This window comes from Oncorhynchus masou, chromosome 21 (assembly GCF_036934945.1).
Source record: "Oncorhynchus masou masou isolate Uvic2021 chromosome 21, UVic_Omas_1.1, whole genome shotgun sequence".
Classification (NCBI taxonomy): Eukaryota; Metazoa; Chordata; class Actinopteri; order Salmoniformes; family Salmonidae; genus Oncorhynchus; species Oncorhynchus masou.
The window spans coordinates 31,255,639-31,277,384 of NC_088232.1; the positions used below are offsets into that span (position 1 = coordinate 31,255,639).

General features: G+C 44.6%; 1 protein-coding gene across 1 annotated transcript in view; it reads right to left on the reverse strand.

Moving 5' to 3' along the window:
* The window catches only part of syne2b (spectrin repeat containing, nuclear envelope 2b), a 147,625-nt gene that overhangs the window by 22,008 nt on the left and 103,871 nt on the right, over window positions 1-21,746 (reverse strand). The window contains 21 exon segments of the mRNA XM_064928115.1: window positions 4,247-4,413; window positions 5,113-5,271; window positions 8,229-8,384; window positions 8,904-9,029; window positions 10,835-11,029; window positions 11,117-11,348; window positions 11,586-11,680; window positions 11,877-12,024; window positions 12,191-12,345; window positions 12,439-12,558; window positions 12,690-12,872; window positions 13,025-13,229; window positions 13,320-13,453; window positions 15,170-15,340; window positions 15,459-15,602; window positions 16,051-16,206; window positions 16,473-16,634; window positions 16,749-16,901; window positions 17,247-17,462; window positions 17,573-17,711; window positions 18,191-18,384. Coding sequence (XP_064784187.1) covers window positions 4,247-4,413; window positions 5,113-5,271; window positions 8,229-8,384; window positions 8,904-9,029; window positions 10,835-11,029; window positions 11,117-11,348; window positions 11,586-11,680; window positions 11,877-12,024; window positions 12,191-12,345; window positions 12,439-12,558; window positions 12,690-12,872; window positions 13,025-13,229; window positions 13,320-13,453; window positions 15,170-15,340; window positions 15,459-15,602; window positions 16,051-16,206; window positions 16,473-16,634; window positions 16,749-16,901; window positions 17,247-17,462; window positions 17,573-17,711; window positions 18,191-18,384 — 3,410 coding nt within the window.

Sequence of the window (21,746 nt, forward strand, 5' to 3'; positions counted from 1 at the left end):
ACTGTTACTGTTTCTGTTACTGTGTCTGTGACTACTGCTGTTACTGTCACTAATGTTACGGTTACTGTTACTACTACTGTTACTGTTACTACTACTGTTACTACTACTGTTACTACTACTACTACTACGCATGTTACTGTTACTACTACTGTTACTGTTACTACTACTGTTACTGTTACTACTACTGTTACTGTTACTACTACTGTTACTACTACTGTTACTACTACTACTACTACTACGCATGTTACTGTTACTACTACTGTTACTGTTACTACTACTGTTACTGTTACTACTACGCATGCTACTGTTACTGTTACCAATGTTATGGTGACTGTTACTACTACTGTTACTGTTATTACTACTATTACTGTTACTGTTACTCCTGCTACTGTTACTACTACTGTTACTACTACTGTTACTGTTTCTGTTACTACTACTGTTACTAATGTTACAGTTACTGTTACTACTACTGTTACCGTTACTACTACTGTTACTATTACTATTACTACAACTGTTAATGTTACTGTTTCTGTTTCCGTTACTATTACTGTTATTGCCACCACACTGAGAGGTGGGCATCTTGGGCCGCAGTCGCCCAACTGTCAACAAGGGCAAGACCAGGGACGGAGTGCTGCCTGCCAGGAAACACTGCTTAACTCCCACCTACAGTATATCTGTCATTCACCCAAGCAATTAAAGACACCATACAAAGAACAGCATAGAGCAATACCCAGCAACTCTTGAAATATCTAGTGACACCAATTTACATAGAAAGTCAGGGTAAGCCTTTCCTCTGTCATAAGACAGATGTCTCTGTCTCTGAGGAATCCTATGCAACATTAAGTCTTACATTCACTTTGTAATGAGATAAGAGACAAATCCCTGTGGCATGTTAAGTATGTTACTGTGTAACTGTGTCTCCCATAAAAGTGTTGAAAAAATTCACTTCAGCTACCCACTGTCTGAGCATGTTGCATGCTTTATGACGGCTCATGCTATGGTTCAATATAATATGAGTGCAGAACAGTAATACAATCTATGACTCAATACCCATTATTATCACCAGACACACCCCAACCCCTGACACACACCCCCCCAGACAGACAACTCTATTTTGCACCCCCTTGTCTGAACCAATCACCATGGCAACTGAGCTGGTAACCTGGTGCCAAAGTTCTTTGAGATATACTGCATCACCATGGCTACAGGAACTTCAACCATAAAGGGGAGACAAATGGCCAAAGAAGTGCTTTTTTAACAGCCGTATTCAAACACTGAATAAAACATGCTGAATCCTGTACTTACAGCAAAGAAAGACAGATATAACTCAAATCCCTGTCTCTTCAGACTTGTGAGCACTGAGCTGACTCCTGGCGTAGAGGGGGTTGTTTCAACAAAACATCTGCCTCACACGCCCCTCGTTCAGACAATGGTGAAGAGTGCGGGGGCCTTGGGGGCCTTGGGTAGGGGAAGCTGGGGCTACGGGCCCTATGGATGACACAATGCCTTGTGTCAGCAGACGGCAGCTGCTGGACAGGGTGATGGAGCATCTAGTTTGTTTTGGGGGACAAAGGCGACCGGTGAGCCTGAGCCAGTGTCAGCGCATCTAATCTTCACCAAGTCAACTTTCACTAATCTTCCATATCACACTGCAGTGGATCCGCCCAGGCACAGGCTGAGGCACGGTCCTCACTCATCACCACTCTGAAATGTCCCGTCTGTAATAAGCACTCATCCAAATAGGTGACACATCATTTCAGGACCCTATGATAGGCCAACAAACTGTCAACCTCCAAATCAACTCAGTTACAACACTTCCTGTTGTAAGCATGATAAGATGAAGGATGATTCAAATCCCCTTTATGAGGTCGATGAGCAACACATAGCAGAGTTAAGACCACTCATTGCTTAATAATGCAATAGATCTACAGTGTAGGCATCATTGAAGACTTTAGGATTAGACTTTGAAATTGTGAAATGCTATACACATGTATGCTATTGCAATGATGGCATGCTCTGGTCTAGGTGAGGGAAGGTTGTGTACCACCTGTACACAGGAGTATAGTGCATCATGGGATGACCGGAGATGATGGGAAGTGGAGCTGACAGGACATCCTGGCTGAACGGGCCGTGAGGAGGCTAATTGAGGGCCCGGGGCTATCCAGCCATCTCCCCTCCCTCTATACCTCTCTCTCTTATTACCCTGTATCTCTCTTTCAGCTCCCTCTCGCTCACTTACCTACTGATCTAAAGCCAATTGTAGCCCTCTAACTTTTCCCCCCAACACACAAAGCCAATTGTAGCCTTAGTGCTCTAGTCTATACGACACACAAAGCCAATTGTAGCCTTCCCCTCTTGTTGTGGTGAAATGAAAACTGCCATGTACATGTCGTGAGAGGGAACTCAGGGCAGAGACATAGCAACAGGCTAAATGGTTTCCACACCGCGTTAAGCAGCTTGTTCAAGTGCAACAGGCAGACATTCCTCACGTTTATCTGCTTACAGGGGGTTACAGCTACAAACAACCATGGAGACTGAGGCCCAAATCCTGTCCTCATGCGCTCTAAGACGGAATAATTTCATCCCAACTTTTACACCATGTCTCTGGAATAGCGGCAGAATATGTAGGCTAAACTAGGGGTCCACACATTCCTTTGCATAGCGCCACATGGACCAGTACTAAGTGGCAGAATGGACTAACTAGCTCATTAACAGGATAAAACATCCATGCAAGGTTGGCTTAAAGGACAGTGTGTTAGTGGGCTGGGCAGCCTGCCCTGCATTCTCTGTGTTATTCCATCCTATATCTATCCGCAATCCTAAGGACCTCAAACTTTAGGCTCCCTGTCATTAATAGAGAGAACCCTCTCCCTGTCCCTTGGTCCACATGGCCATAGACAAGTCCAGAATATCACTCAAATAATAACCCCTCCCTCTGCCTGTTGTTGCTATGCAGGCAGACTCCTGTTAGTGAGAGAAAGACAAGGCAGCTGGACACCATGTTAGAGAGAGCCAAGAACAGCCACCATATGGCCTAGCTAAATCCCTCATTCTCATGGAGGATAAGTCATCCCCCTTCCTCCCCTTCGCAGTGACTGTGTGTCTGGTCCCTGTGGCCAGAGTAAAAACATTCCACTGAAGAGCAGGTCAGCTAGCTCTCTCTGACAAGTGGGGCCTCCGAGTTTCCAATTAACCACTTGGGGGTGGGCTAGTATAGGCTATAGTAGTGCCTGCCTGTGAACAACAGCAATGACGCCAGAATGTTAGATTGAATAACCTATTTTCTCTGGAGATCTAATACCAGTGCACAATATGCTACCCTCAATAATGAATAGCAATTGAATGAATGCTACAAACTAACATGCAATGCAAAAAGCTTGGATGATGAGAATGACTCAAAAGTCTCTTAAAAATATTCTAGCAGAGGCTTGTAAAAAGGCTGCAGCAGAGAAGACTGCAGACATCATTATACCAATGATGCCCAGAGAAAACAAGGCCGCATCAGTGACCAGAGTTCGAAACACTTCACCTAATGATCGCCATCTCAGAAATAAATTGTGTTAGTGGAAAAAGAAAACACATGAAGGAGGACACAGTTTTAACCCCCTGCACACTGCAGACATAGTGTCCATCAGACGCACGGTGTATCGTTACAAGAAGACTACACTTGGAATAGCATCATAGTCTCATAATACACCAGTCCTCCCTGATGCATTAGATTAGAACATATTCTTTTTAAATCTCATTAGTCCTAAGGTATTCTATATATCCGCCTTGATATTCCTCGAAATGGATCATGTGTTTACTGCTTTCCGAGACACACATGTACCATCAATAATTGCATCATGCTGTATGATGACACATAAGAGGTAAGCCTGTGTAAAGGCATTTCAGCAGTTCTCTTCATTCCACTCTGTGTTGGATTGGGATGAATGTTTCTGGATTAATAACTATATCCCTGTGATGGCTCCCTGAAGCTTTCCCTGTTATAATCTCAAAGCTTGGAACATTGCAGCAGCTGTTCTACCCTGTCCTGTCCTCACCTAACCCTAGTGGTAGAACCAGTTCTGACAGCGGTCAGACCACAGTCTTATAATGATGCGTTGTTGTAATGCATCCTCTGTGTTGTTTTGAATGACAAAGAGAAATCAATCCATTTGCAAGACTGATATACTATGCACTCGATATGCACTAACCAAGCCAATATTGTGGTCAGAGAGTTTTAAAGGTCCAACTGTGGTCTTACCTGGTCTCTATGTGATCAAACAGGTGCTGCCAGCGGTCGTTGATGTCCTTCAGCTTGTCGTTGACCTCGGTCTCCTTGGTCTTGTTGCTAGCGGTGATGAGCTGCTCTCCAAGCAGCTTCAGGTGGGTTTTATTCTCACTGAAGAGGTTGATCTCCTCCATACAGTCCTGGGAGTCACACAGAATGGGAATGAGTATCTGAATGAGTGCACGTGTTGTGTCAAATTAATGTTTGTATGAGAGGGAGAGGGTATGTGAGTGTGGGTCGAAAGGTTTTGTGAATGATGGTATTCTATAGGAGGACATTTCCCCCAATAGCATGTATTATGGTATCAATGTTTTAAAAAGTCCAATATTGTCCAGTCAACAAAGTGTGACATCCACCTCCCTCCAAGCGGCCCTGCTTTTGAGATTAAAACAGCTGTCGTTCAATTCACTGGCACGATAATTCACAGCACATTGAAAACTTTGTATCCCTCCCTCCTTTTCTCGGTCTCCTTCTTCAGAACATTACCCACCACTCTATCTTCTGTCTGTAGAGAGCTACTATCTCTGTTTACTTCCCTACTTACATACGGTGGACTTTGATCGGCTGTTGAGGGGGAGCCAATCAGTGGAGTGATAAAAAACAGTCTGGATAAGTTTAAAAGTCTAACCGTTGAACTGTGGCTGTTGGATAAATCTAACCTGAATGACAATAGATACATGAATCACTGTTTATGTTCCACAGTGCCAGTCCGGTTTATTGTTCTAATAATCCAATTCAACTTTAAAGTTTTTATCTGTTCAAACGGTTTTGATTATATTTTAATCACAGAGACTCAGGACCCCCCTTGTGGGCCAAGCAGCATGGTACAACCTCCCTACCTTCTTCAGCTTCTCCACCATCTCCTCGATGCTGATGTCGGCATTGTGTGCTACTTTGTTTTCCATCTGCGTCAGCCATTCACAAAGCTCCTTGTTTTTCTCATTAAAGATGATCCATGCGTTGAGACGGTCTGCTATCTCCTGTTTGCGTAGGGAGACCTTAAAGGAAACACAGAATATGGACAATATATGATTAATGGGCAATGATAGATGGTCAATGTACCATAGATAACTGTTATCATATCTACTATATGGTTAAATAGTGAGTTAGGTGGGCATGGATTCTGCAAGGGTTTCTCCAGACTAAATAACAGTGACAGTAAGATTGCCAAGGGAATGTCAGGGAAACCAGTTCAATTGCTTCACCAAAGTTTCCTTCAAGTTAGTAATGATGTAATGATAAATAATGATGACACAAAGATGTGGAGCATTCACACAGACAGGTATGATTTCTCTTCAACCAGGAGTTGAGTAGAATTGTACTTCATTGCATGGCAAAATTAAGTCTGTTCGTACTACTCTGTGTGACACGAGAGAGAAGGATTTGTTGTGGCGCGTGAGAAACAGGTTCACACTATTAATGGCTGCCGTGATTATGAGTACTTCAAGACGATGCCACCTCACTTCACCACCCAAATAACAGGCAGGTGTAGTCCTATGCTCACAGATAAAAGAAACCAATATCATCTACACTACATGACCAAAAGTATGCGGACACGTGCTTGTCAAACATCTCATTCCAAAATCATGGGCATTTATATGGTCCCCCCTTGCTGCTATAACAGCCTCCACTCTTCTGGGAAGGCTTTCCACTAGATGTTGGAACATTGCTGCGGGGACATGCTTCCATTCAGCCACAATACAATTAGTGAGGTCGGGCACTGATATTGGGCGATTAGGCCTGGCTCGCAGTTGGCGTTCCAATTCATCCCAAAGGTGTTCTATGGGGTTGAGGTCAGAGCTCTGTGAAGGCTAGTCAAGTTCTTCCATACCGATCTCGACAAACCATTTCTGTATGGACGTCGCTTCGTGCATGTGGACATTGTCATGTTGAAACAGGAAAGAGCCTTTCCCAAACTGTTGCCACAAAGTTGGAAGCACATAATCGTCTAGAATGTCATTGTTAAGATTTAAGATTTCCCTTGAAAGCCCCAGACCATTATTCCTCATCCACCAAACTTTACAGTTGACACTATGCATTGAGGTAGATAGCGTTCTCCTGGCATCTGCCAAACCCAGATTAGTCTGTCGGACTGCCAGATGGTGAAGCGTGATTCATCCCTCCAGAGAATGCGAGTCCAATGGCGCGAGCTTTACACCACTCTAGCCAACGCTTGACATTGAGCATGGTGATCTTAGGCTTCTGTGCTCGGCTATTTCAAGAAGCTCCCGTCGAACAGTTATTGTGCTGACATTGCTTCCAGAGGCAGTTTGGAACTCGGTAGTGAGTGTTGTAACTGAGGACAGATGATTTTTACGCGCTGCGTGCTTTCGCACTCTGCGGTCCCATTCTGGGCTTGTGTGGGCCTACCACTTCGCGGCTGAGCAGTTGTTGCTCCTAGACATTTCCACTTCACAATAACAGCACTTACAGTTGATCTAGCACAGCAGAAATGTGACGAACATGAGCTCTTGAGCTCTTCAGTAAGGCCATTCTACTGCCAATGTTTGTCTATGGAGATAGCATGGATGTGTGCTTGATTTTATAAACCTGTCAAAAACGCGTGTAGCTGAAATAGCCGAATCCACCAATTTGAAGGTGTGTCCACATACTTTTGTATATATAGTGTATCTTGTACTCAGGCAGAGTTGCCACAGCAGCACAGAAAGAGTTAACCCAAAGTTAGGCCAAGAAAGTGAAAGGTAAGATGGACTCCATCTGCTATGAACATCACGCGCTTATTCACCATTTATCAAAAGCAAATGCAAAATAAATCAGTTCTCTCTTGATCTACATTCACTTCCACTAATAAAAACACACTCCCAAAGACTTCATGTTAATTTTCCGCCACTCGCCAGACTGAGTGTGAGTCTAATGAAGTCAGTGTGATGGGTACACAACTCTGAGAGATAGACATGGTGGATGGTGTGGAGGAACATTAGGAGAGGTGTAAGCAACACCCTTCAGCTGACTGCTGCATCGTGTTCCCATGTGACAGATTTTGGGATGAGCACCAGGCACAGGAGTCAACACTCCCCTTGAAATCAAATCACAAATTCCATCAGTAAAGTTGTCAAAACTGTACTAATTTTGTCATTTAAGCCTGAAAACATTGAATCAGATTTTTTTTACTCACCCGGTTGAAGTGAAAGCCTTAGAATAGCCATAGCAACGGCCCTAGCCTGACGACAGGCTGATTTCCAATACAAAGGGCCTGCTTCCTGAAGCCTAAACTAATTTCTCCATCACCATCTGGCCCCCCATTCCCACACAGCCATCTCCCCCAAACCTGTATGTCTCTACCCCAGAAACTAACCCAAAAAGCTCAGGCTCCAGCACATATCCACCAAACTTGGTTTTCATTCTATGGTTGACCATACCATAATAAAACAATTATACAATAATATTTCAGAAAATTTGACATTTTTAAAGTTCTTGAAGTGTACCACTACCAACTGGGTTATATTTATATAAAACTAATCAAAAGAGTAATCAAATCAGATGACAGGCTTGTTTCCCTTGCAAAACAACTACTGATTGGATTAAGAAATTGAGTTTCTGCATTTAGTTATCTGGACATTCATGCCAACCAACTTTTTCTGTATATGTCACCACGGCAGCTGCTGTCCCAACACACACACACACACACACACACACACACACACACACACACACACACACACACACACACACACACACACACACACACACACACACACACACACACACACACACACACACACACACACACACACACACACACACACACACACACACACACACACACACACACACACACACACACACACACACGCGCACACGCACACACACACACAGGGACTGTTTGGCTACTGCCTTCACACTAAACACACTCAGCCTAGTGAGCCTTGAGCCTCCAGGCTGTCGAGCCCAGAGCCCAGCCGTCTCCCCAGCCCTAGTCAGCCATGTCCCCTACCTTGAGGCAGAGTTCCTCCCATTGACAGTGGAGGTGCTCCACCTGTTCCTGGAGTAGCAGCACGTCGTCAGCAATGATGTACTGGGACAGGTCCGTCTTCATGGTGGCAAGTTCAGTCAGGCTCTCAGCCCAGTCATCCAGTGAGTTCTCAGCCTCCTGCATACCATAACACAGCACCAACAAACTGTCCCGTCAGGCCCCCTCCACTCCAGTCCATGCCACGCGCCCTCTCTCTCTCTCTCTCTCTGTCCTGCCCCTTCTCTTTGCTCTGCTTCTCTCTCTCTCTATTTCTCCCCGCCCCAGGAGAGGATTAAGGGCCGCAGCAGACCAGGACAGAAGGAGGGGGGAGGGGATAAACCCCTGATGGGCCACAAGAGATTGAAAAGCCAAACATGTTACTAACTTGGCTCTGCTCTTGTGTTCTGACTGATACTTTATCTGTTTAGATGTGCTTTAGTGGGCCAACTAACAACTTCCCAGTCTAAGGACTGAAGTCTCATCAGCTTCTATTGCACAGTGCCCACAATAAACTTTGATAAAACAAAACAAATTACCACATGAACACCAAAAGGACTCTTTTGTTCCTAACTTTTGTCCCACTCCATTCTGCCCTATGTATTCACACACCGGGTGAAAGGGTCGAAACATTTGGAAACAACTGTGTTTACTACTTACCTTAGTGAGTTTCTCTGTAACTTGGAGCTCATTGTCATGTTCTGGGATCGACTGCTTCAGTTCGGTCTGCATGGTGTCCAGCTGCTGCATCCTATAGGATAGTCTGGCCTCGCAACGCTCCCAGTTCTGAGAGTAGAAAGGTAGTCATGTAAATAGATATACTCTAGTTGAAGGAGTAGTTGAGAAGATTAGTAGAAGTTAAGAGGAGCATTTCTGTTTTTAGCATTGAAAATTATTTTTAGTGCCTCCATTGTCAGGGAGAATGAAAAGGGAATTGATGTAATCTATTGGATTTCATCAAAGCAAAGAAAGACTTGGCCAAAAAGCAGACGAAAGGGGAGAGCGGGTTTCTAAGAACAGACACGAGACCTCCCACAGAAGGAGAGGCCAGGTGTCAATTCAGGTCAGTGAACATCAACATATCTCATGCCTCAGCCCTTCGTAGAGTATCTCTAGGTAATACCCGAGGAACAGCAGGGCCAAAAACAAGCAGGTTTACCCAGTTGGAGAGGCTCTGGTCTCCATGTCCACCTTAGTGCTCCTGACAGCTCAGGGACCGGAGGAGTTCAAGTGCTCTAATACCCAGACAGGCTTACACTAAGCTACCTCCCGGCCTGCCTGCCTCCTCCCTGCCTGCATGCTTACCTCCTCCAGACCCGCCTGCCTCGTCCCTGCCTGCCTCGTCCCTGCCTGCCTCGTCCCTGCCTGCCTCGTCCCTGCCTGCCTGCCTGCCTTGTCCCTGCCTGCCTGCCTCCTCCCTCCCTGCCTGCCTCGTCCCTGCCTGCCTCGTCCCTGCCTGCCTCGTCCCTGCCTGCCTGCCATGTCCCTGCCTGCCTGCCTCGTCCCTGCCTGCATGCTTGCCTCCTCCAGACCCGCCTGCCTCGTCCCTGCCTGCCTGCCTCATCCCTGCCTGCCTGCCTAGTCCCTGCCTAGTCCCTGCCTGCCTCCTCCCTCGCTGTGGTTACTACAAGATGTGTTATTTCATAGTTTTGATGTCTTCACTATTATTCTACAATGTAGAAAATAGTAAAAATGAAGAGAAACCCTTGAATGAGTAGGTGTTCTAAAACCTTTGACCGGTGGTGTATATGGGGATCTGTTTCTAGGATCACTCACTCTGATAAGGGACAAATCACTTTTACAGGCCTACTCAATGGGAAAATATTTCCTCCATGAACCACAAGCTGTCATAAAGAGCCTTAAAACTACTGAGTGCTGTGGGTCAAAGAGCCTTCTCATGACTGAATGATTTATCAAGTCTGAAAGCTGACTAAGGCACTCCCTCTGACAAAAGGTTGACCAGTAATCAACTCAGTCAATCGGTCAGTATCCCACACTGCCAGAAACCCAGATCAGTGCTAGACTAAGCCAGAATACTGGATGAGTGGATAGTTGTTATAGAGAAGATCCAGGAATGTACTGTAGGTCAGTGGGCTGATCTGTGTGTTTCAGGCACAAAACTGCTAAATTTGACTTTACTGCTTTGAGCCCAATGAGGGAGGAAATGGACTGCATGTAACAGTATGGGTAGAATGGGCATTTAAGGTGAAATGTAACCACAGCAGGGACATGGCAGGCAGGCAGGGACGAGGGGGGGTAGGGGGTCAAATATAATAAGGCATTTCTAAAAGTAGACCTCTGACTGGAGAGAATGCCTGTTTCACATCAGACATTTCAAGGCTAAGCTAAGATCTTCCTTTATATTGTAAACCTGTGACTCTGACAGAACTTTACTCAATTCTATTGATTCAAAGGTATCCTCTTAACTCTGACCTATCATTTGTATCAATCATTTTCTAATCAAATACACTTAAAACATGTTATTCCACTAAACTGTGATCCATAGATAATGATCTTCCTATAGGTCAGCTGATTGAGTAGTCTCTTCCCCAAGCTGCTGTCTCCCACTGACTGAGGGGCAAGAGGAGCACCTGAATGATAGCGTTTGTTATGTCCTTTCTCTTTTCCAGCAGTCCTTGCAGGTTCTCCCAGTCCTCCTGCAGGGTAGCCAGCTCGGTCTGCAGCTGTGCCTGAGTCTGTTCGTCCCCCATGGAGAAGAGCTGACGACCTAGCTCCAGAGTGTGGATGTAGCTGCACTGGTACCTCTGGAAAAGCAGCTCCGTGTGCTACAGTCCACAGAAGACAGAAGGAATGCACTGTCATTTATGAACCTTTGCCCTTCCCCTTGGCTGTATCAATCTCTAACCTATTACCTTCATGTCGTAGAGGGAGATTCGGAGCTGCTGCAGGCTGCAGTGGGCTGGCCCTGTGGGGGGCAGGAGGGCCTGGGCATCTGCTACGAACCTCTGGAGCTTCCTGAGGCTGCGGCTGTAGAGGTGCCAGTGTTTGACTAGCCCCTCCACCAGGGAGCTCCTCTGAGCTGCCCTCTGCACAGCCCCCTGCCAGTGCTCCCTCAGCTGGGCCAGCTTCAGGATAAAGTCGCTCCTGGGGGACAGAGAACGGTTACATCATACAAATGAATGCATCTATAAGAGTAACTCTGAAAGCTAAAATCAATGACGATGATTGATAATGATCCAAAAACGTGTAACTAATCACCAGCTGATGGTCAAAGGACCACGACGCCTGTTAATAGAGGTGGATAAACATCAATGGTGCAACAGTTCTTACAAAGACTCTAACATTGATCATGTGAGCAGATAATCTCTGTCCTGTCCTCACCTATCATCCACGTCTCCCCTCTGCAGCAGACATAGAGAATCATTGATGACAGAGTGCAGGATCTGATGACCGATAGACATCTCTAACTGGAACCTCTGAGACACCAGAATCACAATATTACTGTCATATTCACTGGCCTAGTTAGTGTTACTGAATAGATACTGATAGTGGCTGTATTTTTATGTGTGTGTGTGTGTGTGTGTGTGTGTGTGTGCATGCATGAGTCTGTGTGTGCGTGTGTATGTGTGTATGTGTGTGATGTAAGCGTGCGAGTGTATGTGTGTTTGTCACCTGGTGTGTGCGTAGCTGCTCTCTCAGGCCACTGTAGGTACTGGCCAGGTCTACTGCTAGGCTGTCCTCCATCGTCTGTAGGAAGTCCATCCAGTTCTCACACTTCTCCTGAAAACTCTGTTGCCTCAGTGACTCTGTCTGCAACTCACTGACACACAAACAAGACACACTTTAAACCTGCCATACTGTTTTCTAGTGTAATAGTAGGGAATAGCCAGAATTTCGTTTTTTTATTGACTAATTTGTGGTAGACTCTGTCTGTTAGTGTCTCTCACGTTACCAAGCTGACAGTAAATCACTTCTACTGTACTGACCTGTAGGTCTCCACAGCGCGGGCCGAGGCCTGACCCCAGCTCCAGTTGAGGCTCTGTAGTCTGTGGGTGGCAGGGTCACTGAGGGTCAGCCTGTAGCTCAGCTCATTCAATATATCAAGGTCAGGAGAGAAACCACTCAGCTCCAGCAGACCCATCTGGAACACATGGATCCAAAGTCAGTCTCTGGATATACAGTATTCAATACAGAGGTTTGACTTTAGCATGAGGTCTGTTTTGTGTTGGCCTACCTTGGATATATATATTTTTGGAGGCACGGTTACACTTTTCAGTCTCCCCTCCCAGTCCTCAAGGTGTTTCTCAAGAGATGCCAAGACACTCTCAAACTCCTGGAGCTGCTCATGCTCTTCCTGCACACAGATAAACACATTAATAACATGGTCAGGGTTCAGGAATAAAGGCATACATAACATAATTAAACAAGAATGTAATGTCATACAAGTAGCTATAAAACAATAAGGCAAATATCACCACACAGTACCTGGAGATGCCCAAGTTTATCGGCCAGTGACTGGCTCAGATGTAGGACACCACGGGTTAGCATACGGCTCTCTGATTGGATGAAGACGGCAGACGAGGGTTCCACTCGTCCACTGAGTTCCTTAGAGGCCTCTAGCACCCCCTCCAGGTCGGTCTGTAAACTGTCTGTTCTCTCCTGCAGGCTCTGGGACAGGGGCAATAAAAGAAATAAAGCAGCGAGAATGACAGAGTTCTCACAAGAACTGATTCAGGATCAGTCTGATCTATACTCTCATACGACTCATTAACTATGTGCATATTCCTTCTACCATGTAGCTTTCATAATATCCCACTTACATGGACGGCCTGTATCTGGGCTGCAACCAGTTGTGTAGTGTTGTCCTGACCAGGTGGCTGGTTCATCAGAGCTGTGACATCACCCCTCAGTGTTTGCAGACGTTGGGAGAAAGGTACAGAGAGACGGGCATAATCCCCCCAGATCTGGAGCAGTGTCTGAGTTCTATTCAGGTGATTCTCCAGCTCACGATTCACCTCATTCCACCTTGAAAGACCACGAAAGACCACCCAGTGTGTGTGTAAGTGCGTGTGCATATGTATATGCGTGTTTGTGTGTATTGTAGTTTACACTGACCTGGTTCTCTCTCTATCCAGTTGCTCTGACATGAGGAAGGTGGCCGTAGGACTGATCATGTCCCTGAGGATGGAGAGAGTGTGGATCAGACCGTCCCATTCTGAGTCACACCCCTCAGTCTCCTTCCTTAGAAGCTAGATACAGGAACACATACACAACAGTGTGATTGCCTGCTCATAAACTGTATTATAACAGGAACAGTGCAATGACAGGTTAAAAGACAGAGGTCATATACCTAGTTACAAATCAACAGTGGCGACCCGGCCACTTATCGGCCATTGGACATAAAGTGGGTGTGTGGTCCCAAGTCTGGGTTAGCGGGTCTCTTTTCCAAGCTTAAAAGGATAAACGTTCAACATTGCCCACATGCTGTCAATCCAGCATGACCTCTGCCGCGGTCAAAACAACTGGAAACTCAGAACTGGGAAAATTCTACTGGGACAACTGGGAACTCTGAAAAAAAAACAAGCTCCCACTGGGAAAAAACATTTTGAACAGTCATCCAACTCGGAATTGCAAGTAGGGAACTCAGGCCTCATTCTAGAGCTCCAACCTGAAGATCACTGACGTTATCACGATTTGACCTTGTTTTTTCTGAGTTCCCAGTTGTCTTGAAAGCACAATACATCCAGAGAATGCCAGACTTTGACTACAAAGTTTGATAACAAAATTTGCCTACGGAGGACCGCCGTGCCACCTTCCTGTTCAACTGAGCACAGCACAACAAGGCGAGTCCAAAATGTATTGTATGCCGCTGCATAAATTATGTAATATTCCAAGGAGATATGTATACTGTAGCTAAGAAAGTAATACTAAGTGTATGTTGTGTAGTAAGCTGTTAGTATGTGAGCTCCTGAGTGGAGCAGCGGTCTATACCACTGCATCTCAGTGCAAGAGGCGTCACTATAGTACCTGGTTTGAATCCAGGCTGTATCACATCCGGATGTGATTGGGAGTCCTATAGGGTGGCGCACAATTGGCCCAGTGTCGTCGTGGTTTGGCCTGAGTAGGCCGTCATTGCAAATAACAATTTGTTCTTAACTGACTTGCCTAGTTAAATAAAGGATCAATTAAAAATGGTCCCTTTTCCGCTCTTAACTTCGCCTACTGTTCTGACTTGGTGGTGCCCATGTAGCCTATAGCCTGTTTAGAGAAATGTAATCATTGAATATTGTAAAAGCTTTCATTATATGCACCCTTTATTTCTCCGACGGTTCTGACTTGGTGTACAGGGAAGATGCACTATTGTAAAGTGGCTGTTCCACTGGATGTCATAAGGTGAATTCACCAATTTGTAAGTCGCTCTGGATAAGAGCGTCTGCCAAATGACTTAAATGTAAATGTAAATGTAAATAACGTAAGAACGGCTCATGTTCTGAATTCTAAACAGTTATATTGACTATGTCTGTCCTAGCTCGCTCATTAATGTCTTAATCAAAATTACGGATTGCCTCTTATCCCCTCGTCATCCCCTTATGCCAGAGTTTATACATCTCAATTGTCATTAGAAATAACATTTGTTAAGCAAGTCAGCCATATTAGGTACTTTTTTTTTTAGAGGCAGAAAATGAGACTGAATGAACTGTTTCGAAGCCAGACAAGGCTCCGCTGATAGCCAGGTGTAGTAGTGGTAAGGTGTTGGGACTGCTGTTGGGACTCTGCTGTTGGGACAGCTTTATGTAGGCCCTAACAGTTTGTGGGCACCGTTTGTCACCATTTATAGTGCACTTAATGTATTGTTTAGTGTTGTGCTGTGTTTGTGTAGTGACTTAGCTGGCATGCCCCACTAAGATGTACATGCTAAAATCGCCACTGCAAATCAAACTTGATGGCTATACTGTAGTACCTACCTGGAGCTTTTCATGGAGTCCTTGCAGGGCCTGGAGAGAAAGCTGAGGGAAGCAGCTGTATTCCATAGCCTGGCAGGTCTTCACTGTGTCCAGTGTTGCATCATTCAGTCCTTTCTCAAATCCAGCCCACAGCTCCAATACCTGTTTCAGTCTCTGTCGCACAGCTGGGTTCTGGAGGGAGTCAAAATAGGAGTCACTGCACACTACAATTTGAAGGTTTTTACAACTAGTGTCCATGCAGTGAATACATGTATTTGTTAAGCAACTGCCCTCATTCCCCTGAGCTTACCTCTTGACTGAGGGCTGTACAGGCCTTAATGACATCATCTGTCTGAGTGATGAAGGCACAGGTGCCATCCTCTTTTCCTGTGTGGTGTTTCTCTCTCAACTCTTGAAGAGCTGTACAATTTAGCCAGAGTTTCTCCTCCAGACCCTGGCAGACAGGAGTAGCAGTAAGAAAACACAGTAACACATGCATGTTCAACTGTAGGTCTAATCCCCAATGTATTTGATTTATTTATTAAGTTTATTTGAAACAGGGACAATGAACAACAAAATATATGTCTCAGAAGTAAGATTTAGCTAATATCTCATTTCCATCTGCAGTCCCTTGGTTGGTGAACATATAAACATTATATACTAGCAGACATCTTACTGTACATGCTTCAGACATCTTAAGAACAGAAGTCAAGACATTACACATCAAAATCAGTGCACATCATTGCTAATAAATTGCTGTTGGATCTGATAATATTGGGGTTCTAAAAAACATAAACACCTGGTAAAAACAAAATATTAGCCCTGTCATCATAGAAATATCTAGAGGGCAAATGACTTGACACCTTGTGGTACTGTACACCAGATTCTGTTTTTCAACCCACCTCACAGGTTTTTAAGCTCTTCTCCACCTCAGAGTGACTGACAGGCCTCTGGGCTGAGCCCATCCACTCTCTCTGACTGGTGAGCCAGGTGTGGTGGTGCTGCAGTCTGACCTCTCTCTCTGTGCACATCCTCAGCTCCTGTTCAACATCCTGGATCTGCAGAGGGAAAGTCAATAGATATGGGGTCAAATAGATTCAATAGATATGGGATCAAATCATAATCAGTCGGAATGATTGGTTCTATAAAACAGGAGGTGTCACTAAAAATGACCAATAGCTATGGGATCAAATCATCAATAGTACGGATTGATGCTCTTAAAATAGCCTAGGATTTGTTTCCCGAAACGGCTTTAAAAATCGAAGGGGTTGAGCATCACGTTGATATTTTATATTAAAGACTATCCATAGGTTGAGGTTCTCACCTGGTTGTTGAGGGTGCCCTGTAGACTGAGCCAGCGGTGATTAAGACCGCCCAGCTCATCAGCATAATCTGGGTGTTCATATCTCCCTCTGCTCGTCTGCAACTCCGACTGGTTGACATAGTCCACTGTGAGCTGGCGGACTGCTATCTCAGCCTTACACACCTGTAGGAGACAGAGAGACGTCGGGAATCGAACAATTTGTTTATGCAAATATAAATACTTTTCCATGACCAGGTATTGAATAAGAGAGGACAAACTGAATCTGGCAGTTGCTACCTTGAAGCTCTGAAGGACTAGGTTGAGGTTCGCGTTGGTGGAGGTGGTTTGGTAGACCCTATCCCGCTGCTCTTCCAGCATGGCCTCAGTCTCTCCAACCCAGGCTAGCAGCTCTGTCAAGGCCCCCTGTGGGGACAGCCTCTCCATCAACAACTGACAGACGGAAGAAGAGAAGGGAGAGGAGACAGTCAGCAGCACTGCAGTTCTTGACAGACTCAAACCGGTGTGCATGGCACCTACAACCATACACTGTTCAAAGGCACTTAAATATTCACCCTCTGATTGGCACACATACACAATCCATGTCTCAATTGTCTCAAGGCTTAAAAATCATTCTTTAATCTGTCTCATCCCCTTTATCTACATTGATTGAAATTAATTTAACAAGTGACATCAATAAGTGATAATTGCTTTCACCTGGATTCACCTGGTCAGTCTATGTCATGGAAAGAGCAGGTGTTCCTAATGTTTTGTACACTCAGTGTATGACCCACTCACCTGATGCAGAGTCTGCTGCACAGCAGGTATATCAGACAGAATGCCAGCCCAGTCCTGCTCTATCTGTCTGAGCTGGGTCTGTACAGAGCAAGGCTCTAGCGCAGCAGACTGGGGCTCCGGCACAGTCTCTGCCTCTCTCAGCTGCAGTAGCTGTGTTCCAATGGTGATCACTGAGGCCTTCAGAGCCGACCTAACCTCCAGCTCTTTGGTAAAGTCCTACAAACATGACAACAGACATGGTCACCAGAGGGTCATTCACCCCAACATGTTCTCACAGGCGTTGACTTGACTGGAAAAAAACTGTCCATATAAGATTCTGGATTTACCATATACTGGTTAAGGTGGGAGTGAATGGGTTTCAGCTCTCGCTCCTGATTGGCTGTGAGAGTGAAAATGATCCAACTGTTGATGTGTTCTCTGGCCCCACCGATCCACTTGCTCAGTGCCACAAAGTCACGGGAAAACCTGCAGTGGTGAGATTAGGGTCATTCTTCTCAACCTCTGATTTTGGTTTAAAGGTTCAATTCTGACATTTTCATCTCAATATAACACTTCTGGGTAACAATTAGGCACCTTACTGTGATTGTTTTATAACAAAATGGTAAAACATGTATTTATATATATAGCTTCTTGGACAAGAGCAATTTCTCAAGCAATACTTTTGCTAGGACTGCCTGGGAGTGGTCTGAGTGGGTAGGTGAAAACTGCTCTTACACTAAAAGGGCATTATCATAATTTTCACAAATTCACATATTATTCCAACCTCATAGTGTGGAAATACAGTATGAAACACAGGAAAATCACATTTTTGATTGCATTGGCATTTAATAAGTAAATGCAACACCACTATCCCAAGTGGTTGCAAAATGTCAAAGCTGAAAACTTGCCAAATGCAATTATGAAGTTTCAAATCTCATCTCTAAGCACTGTATCAAAGTCCTCACCTGCTCCACAGCTTCCTGTTCCTATCTGTGCTGACTCGTTGTTGCTCCAGCCTGAAGTGAAAGGTGGTCCAGCGAGCCTCCAGGCCACTCCCAAACACACCCACCCCTTGGCAACCCGCCTCCTTCAGCCACCTCCCCTGCTCCTGCATCCGGCTGAACTTTGCCCCACTCTCATCCAGGACTGCTCTCATTTTCTGCCCAAGAGAGAGAACCTAATCATCAGTCTCTTCAACATAAGCCTATACGCCCCATCATATCCCACATCCCATCTCTACTGTAGCACACTATAAAACCCCATCTCTCACACATGGCCCCAGCCCCAGCTCCTCAGAACCAGGCTGTGAATGAGGAAAACACTTCTAGTTCTAATAGAACATCACAAGAAGGGCTTCTGGACGAGGTGCACCACTCTGGCCATTTTGGATGATTGAGAAGAAAAAGTAGCAGAACCAGATATAGCCATGGAGCTGGCTGGGGGAGAAATCATGGAAAATGACTGCTAGGCTTAGAATATACAGTTGAAGTTGGAAGTCTACATAAATTAAGGTTGGAGTCATAAAAACTTGTTTTTCAATCATTCCACAAATTTCTTGTTAACAAACTATAGTTTTGGCAAATCGGTTAGGACATCTACTTTGTGCATGACACAAGTAATTTTTCCAACAATTGTTTACAGACAGATTATTTCAATTATAATTCACTGTATCACAATTCCAGTGGGTCAGAAGTTTACGTACACGAAGTTGACTGTGCCTTTAAACAGCTTGGAAAATTCCAGAAAATTATGTCATGGCTTTAGAAGCTTCTGATAGGCTAATTGACATCATTTGAGTCAATTGGAGGTGTACCTGTGGATGTATTTCAAGGCATACCTTCAAACTCAGTGCCTCTTTGCTTGACATCATGGGAAAAATCTAAAGAAATCAGCCAAGACCTCAGAAAAAGAATTGTAGACCTCCACAAGTCTGGTTCATCCTTGGGAGCAATTTCCAAACGCCTGAAGGTACCACATTCATCTGTACAAACAATAGTACGGAAGTATAAACACCATGGGAACACGCAGCAGTCATACCGCTCAGGAAGGAGACGCGTTCTGTCTCCTAGAGATAAATGTACTTTTGTGCGAACAGTGCAAATCAATCCCAGAACAACAACAACAAAGGACCTTGTGAAGGTGGAAACTGGTGCAAAAGTATCTATATCCACAGTAAAACGAGTACTATATCGACATAACCTGAAAGGCCGCTCAGCAAGGAAGAAGTCACTGCTCCAAAACCGCAATAAAAAAGCCAGACCACGGTTGAAACTGCACATGGGGACAAAGATCGTGCTTTTTGGAGAAATGTCCTCTGGTCTGTTTGGCCATTATGACCATTGTTATGTTTGGAGGAAAAAGGGTGACGCTTGCAAGCCGAAGAACACTATCCCAACTGTGAAGCACGGAGGTGGCAGCATCATGTTGTGGGGGTGCTTTGCTGCAGGAGGGACTGGTGCACTTCACAAAATAGATGGCATCATGAGGAGGGTAAATTGTGTGGATATATTGAAGTAACATCTCAAGACATCAGTCAGGAAGTTAAAACTTGGTCGCAAATGGGTCTTCCAAATGGACAATGACCCCAAGCATACTTCCAAAGTTGTGGCAAAATGGCTTAAGGACAACAAAGTCAAGGCATTGGAGTGGCCATCACAAACCCTGACCTCAATCTATAGAACATTTGTGGGCAGAACTGAAAAAGTGTGTGCGAGCAAGGAGGCATACAAACCTGACTCAGTTACACCAGCTCTGTCAGGAGGAAAGGGCCAAAATTCACCCAACTTATTGTGGGAAGCTTGTGGAAGGCTACCCGAAACGTTTGACCCAAGTTAAATAATTTATAGGCAATGCTATCAAATACTAATTGAGTGTATGTAAACTTCTGACCCACTGGGAATGTGATGAAAGAAATAAAATCTGAAAGAAATCATTTTCTCTACTATTATTCTGACATTTCACATTCTTAAAATAAAGTGGTGATCCTAACCGACCTAAGACTGGATTTGTGAAAAACTGAGTTTAAATGTATTTGGCTAAGGTGTATGTAAATTTCTGACTTCAACTGTACTTGGAGCTGACAATCCGTCTACTTCTTTTGCAAATTACTATGAATTAACAGACTTTTCTCAAACTTGTCAATACTAAACATCATGTTAAGGTGTGGGACATTCATTGTGTGACAAGGAATAACTTGCAGGTTTATTAGGCCCCAGCATCTAGAATGTGTCTGTCCACAATTCAACTGTGGGAACATGGAGGCTCTCAACAATAGCCAGCAGAAAGAGTTGGATGCTACTATACGAGGGATTGTTTGTGAAGAGATTTCTTCTGCCCTGGACTTACAATTCAAACTGGTAAATGAATCATTGGCAGTGCTCACTGCTAAAGTGGATACCTATTCAACCAAAGTGGAAGGTCTGGAGAAGACAGCCAATGCGACAGAGGTGCGGCTCCATGACCTGGAAACAGTGCATGCTAAGTTGGAAGGGATAATCAAGTTGGAAGGGATAATCAAACTCCTATAAATCACTGTAAATCACTCAAAAATCATTTCTGTAAATTCCATGTGCGGGTCAGAAGACTTGAAACTGGTATCTAGCTTCCTTCATGAGCAATCTTTTCTATAAACTGTTCGGGTCAAGTCAAGGGGCTAATTATATGCCTTTACAGCATAATCTGGGGGTCTGACCTATGCAGGGAAGATGATCAGCATATACCCTGACCTGAGTGCCGAACTGCTTAAACAGAGTGAAACCTACAACGAGGTGAGATCCCAGCTACTTAGGCTAAACCTGAGATGCGGCTTCATCCACATAGCAAAAATTAATTTGGATCTCCCACTACACAATACACACGTTTTTCCACTGCCAGGAAGGCTCAAGACTTCTTGGAGAAGCACCACAAATCCAACACAGAAGCGGACACGCCTCATGTTTGGGTACAAGTAACAATAGTACTATTATTTCTGAGCATTGAAGTTGTTATAATTATATTGCCTATAGTCCAGGACATTTACACAATGATGACACCATGCCTATTAATGATCAATGGACAATATATGGATCCTACAGCTATCCTATTTTTGACTGTTTGGGCATTAGGCTTCCATATCTGTCATACCTTATTTCTCTTTTCATTGACGTTCTTTTTTCTTCATTACCCAGCCAAAAGGCACATGTGTTTCTGTTTCTCATTATAAAAATGACATTTCAATCAGTCTTGGAGGTGTGTTTCCTGACCAATTCTGTGTTTGTCCCCCATAAAACACTGAAGCCTATTTCATTTCCTCAAAATCCCCAGAATGAATCTATGATAACTCAAGAAATCTGTAATTCATTTTGACGTTTTGCCAAGGATGTTTTCGTTGCACAATTTTATATTTAACTAAGATTAGTAGTGCAGTATTTCTCAAGGAAAAAAAATGTGCAACGTGTTGTCTTATGTAAATAAAGTAGGAGCTGCTGGGTGGGTCTGTCTCACTGTCTATGCTATTGGATAGAGAGCAATCACCACAGTTGT